The following is a 4,183-nucleotide window of genomic DNA, read 5'->3' as shown; positions in this document are numbered from 1 at the left end:
GAAGGGCGCGACATACATGATTATTTCGAGGAATTTGTTTCAATCTGAATCGATCCCTTTCGTGCTGGCGCGCTACAGGACGGCTGATGACGTTTCTCCGTACTGGTACCGGTAGGTTCAATAATTCAATGGAAGCAAGCTCATTTTATTGGCCGCTTCCCTTCCGAGTGAACCGAGGCGCCCGTGGCACACGAGAGAACGAACGAAAACAAAAATGGCCATCTTATTTCGATGGGGCGAAAGATAGCTGATACATCCAGAATTTACTCGGTACATCCCGAATTTACCCTCCCCCCTTCCCCCTGGCTACCCCTCCTCATTCTCTGTTCGTGACCTTTCCATATGTTTGGAGGGGGCACGAGTTGTAGCCCTCTGCGCCACGCTCACAATTAAACACTGCGTTTTGCATTAAACGGCTCCTATCTTCCACAACGAACCGTCATTTTCTTCTGAAATTATCTTACATTTGGCTTCATCAACAAATTTTTTATTAATCGAAAAACAAAAATATCTGTGAATCTGTGTGAGAAACCCTTAGTCACGCCCATGCCATTGAAGGCCCTTCAACCAACTAACTGTCAAGTTGTTGAAGTACAGTAGCTCATGGAGGATCCCCGACGAGATCCTGGATCTGAGTAAAACGCCTCCTTCGATAACGAGTCTGTCCCAATTTGCGATGAACTCGAGTTTGTCGACGCGTCGCGCGCCGTAAGGGTCGGCCCCGGCCTCCGGCCTCGGGCCTCGGCGCTCAAAACCCCTCCCCGCATAGGCCGCCCGCAGCGCATGCGCGTGTGGCGGGCAGGGCTGCCTCCGAGAGGGAGGGCCCTGCGGGCGCTGCGCGGCGCGCTGGACTGGCGACCCGCCCGCGCCGCCCCGGACGCAGCCCCTAGCCCCCCTCAGTCCGCCATGTCTGTGGCGCCGTGACGCAGGCGGAGCAGGCAGCCACACAGGGACGAAGGTGAGTCCGTTACGTTGAGCTAAAATTCCCAGACCGTTTTCCCCCGTTGCCACCGCGTTGTCTTCGGTCGTGCATGCAGCCGAGAGCGAACCGCTTTTGGGCCGCCTTTTCTCCGCTGTCATTCCCCAGCAGCCGCGAGTCGAGGCGGACAGCTGGTGAGTTAGACCCCAGCAGGGCGCCCCCGAGTGGGGTTAGGGGGTGGCTCGCGACGAGGGGAAACTTTGAAAAGTGTGAATGCTCGTGTGTGTGTTCGCGTTGTCTTTGCCACGCGCACTGTAGACCCTTACCCAAGACGCGTTCTCTCCGTCAGAACGACGGGATGGATCGTTTTCAATCGGAAGTAATTTTTGTTACACTTTTTTTTTGTCGTTTTTCGACTTGTGCTATTCGCTTCGGATTGCTTGTGTTGCTTTCGATTACGTGAGCGTCATTCTGTTCGGAGATTTATTTCACTCCACAGTGCCGCGTCAAAAGGACTTATAAAGTGTTTATCCCCGGATGAGGACGGACAAAGATGGCGGCTTCCAGCTGAAGGGGCTGAAGGGCACTGGAGTCAACAGGAGGGGGAGGGGGGAGGCAGGGGGTAGGGGCAGCTGTAGCTTGCCGAGCTGATCTTTATCGCAGGTTACTTGTTCCGCCATAATAATCGTACGTCAGAACTGTCTTTTAGAAGTTATGAATGGCGTTTGTCTTATTTATAAGGTGAGAAAATAGTTGTTGTAATATGGCTGTATCGGTACCCTCGCAGCTCACAATCTGTTCGCCATGGACTCGCTGGCCCTGCTCCTCGTGGCGGTCGTTGGCCTCGCCACCGGCTACATGCCGTCCAAGGTAAGAGTGCCGACGAGCAGCAGCGTGTGGAAGTCAGTTGTTGTCTTGTGGCTCGCGGGCCGAGCTGAGCAACGGACTGTTTCTGCAGCAGGAGGCCATGCTGACGGACGCGCTGCTTCGGGAGATGACGGCCGGGCTGCTGGACCCCAACTACCTGGACCTCACTGAGAACACGTGAGCAGCAGTTGCCTCGTAACTCGTAACAACGTGTTCGTGGCGGACACGACGGTGGAGACTTGAAGCACGATATGAACTTATAGTGGCGTATCTGCTTTTCAGCGGCCCAGTTCTCGCCAGCAGGAACCTCAAGGACCTCGACGCGTTCGACTACGAGCTGGGTGACGACATGAGTCCCCTGAGCCCACACCCCTCTACCCGGGACGGAGAGTACCTTCAGCACTCGCCCTCCCTCTGGGGCCACCAGTACCTCAGCGGTAAACCAGCCCCATTAACACGCTCACGCAAAAAAAAAAAAAAAAAAAATTGCCTCGTTAAAAATTGCACTGAATTTGCAACCGCGGAGTATTGTTAGTGGTGGCGCGCCGCTGAGAATCGCCCTTTCTCTTTTGTGCAGGCGGCGCCGGTGAAGGCAAGCAGCACCTGCGCCCAGACGGCGCCATCAAAAACCAGCACCAGGTCAAGACAGATGCCGCCCTGCCCGCCTATTGCACCCCGCCCAACCCCTGCCCCATCGGGTACACTGGTACGCCCGATTCACAACCACTAATACCGATATGATATGATATATGCGTCTACCGTCGTTATTGCTATGGGTGTGCGGTTTCCAGCGGAGGACGGATGTCTGGAGCAGTTCGAGAACACGGCTGCTTTCTCCAGGGAATTCCAGGCGGCCCAGGAGTGCATGTGTGATACCGAGCACATGTTCAAGTGCCCCAGCAACCAGCACAACCACGCCGACGGCAGGAACGACATATCTGAGGCCGACATCGACCGCTTTGTGCACGAGTTCCAGGTTGGTCCAGTGGACGTGATAATAACCGAGCCCTGAGTTAAACTCTTGTACCGAAGTTGAGTAACTTTAAATTGCTGTATTCTCTCCCAGGATGAAAATGCCCACAAGACCCTGGTGGCTAAAAAGTTCCACGTTAAAAAGGTACGATTTCTGTCCTGCCCATTCGTTCTGAAAAAAAATGCCAGATCTCTGCTCTTCTTAATGTGTTAACTTTGTTTCTTCTAGTCATCCAACCCTTATTTGCAAGGGGAGCGACTTCCGATCGCAGCGAAGAAAGGTTTCAACGTTCAGTAAGAAGAAAATCAAAGACTAGCAAACGATTTGAAGCTGAAACATCAGTAGCTCAGTCTCCTTGTCTGAAGAACACCTTCACGGAGAAAAAACAAAAGCATTTTATATTTAAGTTACATCACGTTTTATCATTTCTTAAGGGGTCAGTTAAAGGGATATTTTTGTAAAATCTCTATCACTGGAGCGTCATATCACATTCGGCTTTTATTTCCTGTTTTTAAAAAGAGTATTACCTGTTAGATACTATTCGTCATATTCAACTATTTTACATTTCTTGTTAGAAGAGGGTCAACTTTTTTTAGGGTGACATGAATGCCAATTAGTGCTTTCTAAAATATTGTCTTCCTTTTGTTCGGTACCGGCATCATGAGAACGTTTCGATTAGCTTCGATAAATGTGCGTCTTATTTCCATTGGGTCCAAAACCGTGGGCCTTTTCTGGATAGAGGTGGAAATTATTATTGACAAATCTCGAGTGAAGGAAAAAAGCCTTCGGTTTATGGGGAAAAGTCGCAAATTATCGAGCCGTGATGTAAGAATTACATACCGGCAACCAAAAAGCGTCATTGTGGCCAATGTCTAGCTGTTAGAACGCTCAAATTGCAACACAATATTTCATAGAAAGCACTTCCTTAGGACTTAAAAAAAACTTTTTTGCTGGGCGCAATGTCGTGATCATGCGTGTAAGGTGGTTTGCGGGTAAGGCGCTTAAATTTTGTTACTATACGACGCACGCAGTCCCCCATATTGTCATCTGCGGTAGCATAAAGAAACGTCATAAACAGACAGGCTACACCGGCTGTGATAGATGGGAATAAAGATATGTCGTTTATGTCGTAGCTGTGCGTTGTTTCTCATCCTTCCTGCTCTTCCTCCTGAGCCAAACCCCCCGTCAATATACTCAACTTTCCGATAAACTCGATTTTTTTCTTAAGAACACTGTTTTTTATTTACGCTGATAAAATCAAACATACGTCGTGCTCAAAAGAAATCGAGTATAGTAAACAAAGTTTTCTGGGTGGTATCCTCCTATACCCACTCAATCGCAATGCACACCATGTCCACACCGCGGTTTGTTGCGAGGCGACGACAATCATGCCGCCGCCCCCTTCCCCCTCACCGCGCGGCTCC

At 50.6% G+C, this 4,183-nt stretch overlaps 1 protein-coding gene across 2 annotated transcripts; it reads left to right on the top strand.

The window, feature by feature from the left end:
• The first annotated feature begins 818 nt into the window (after positions 1–818).
• On the top strand, positions 819–3,891 carry LOC113204232 (neuroendocrine protein 7B2). Of its 2 annotated transcripts, none has more exons than XM_026419334.2 (8): positions 819–958; positions 1,707–1,789; positions 1,878–1,963; positions 2,069–2,223; positions 2,364–2,492; positions 2,578–2,762; positions 2,853–2,903; positions 2,988–3,891. In XM_026419334.2, exons 2-8 carry the CDS (start codon positions 1,724–1,726, stop codon positions 3,054–3,056), a joined length of 741 nt encoding a protein of 246 aa, XP_026275119.1. In that variant the 5' UTR covers positions 819–958; positions 1,707–1,723; the 3' UTR covers positions 3,057–3,891. The 2 variants fall into 2 exon arrangements, with proteins under 2 accessions (XP_026275119.1, XP_026275118.1); XM_026419333.1 differs by lacking the exon at positions 819–958 and adding an exon at positions 965–1,113.
• Positions 3,892–4,183: the final 292 nt, after the last annotated feature.

Source organism: Frankliniella occidentalis, unplaced genomic scaffold (assembly GCF_000697945.3).
Source record: "Frankliniella occidentalis isolate FOCC.00 unplaced genomic scaffold, Focc_3.1 Scaffold4, whole genome shotgun sequence".
Classification (NCBI taxonomy): domain Eukaryota; kingdom Metazoa; phylum Arthropoda; class Insecta; order Thysanoptera; family Thripidae; genus Frankliniella; species Frankliniella occidentalis.
This window is presented reverse-complemented; position numbering and strand designations above follow the sequence as displayed.

Coding starts and splice junctions, on each gene's coding strand:
- LOC113204232 (XM_026419333.1), top strand. CDS start 1,032: ATGCAGCCGAGAGCGAACCGCTTTTGGGCCGCCTTTTCTCCGCTGTCA. Junction 1,114..1,706: donor CGAGTCGAGGCGGACAGCTG/GTGAGTTAGACC, acceptor GTACCCTCGCAG/CTCACAATCTGTTCGCCATG. Junction 2,493..2,577: donor CTGCCCCATCGGGTACACTG/GTACGCCCGATT, acceptor TGCGGTTTCCAG/CGGAGGACGGATGTCTGGAG.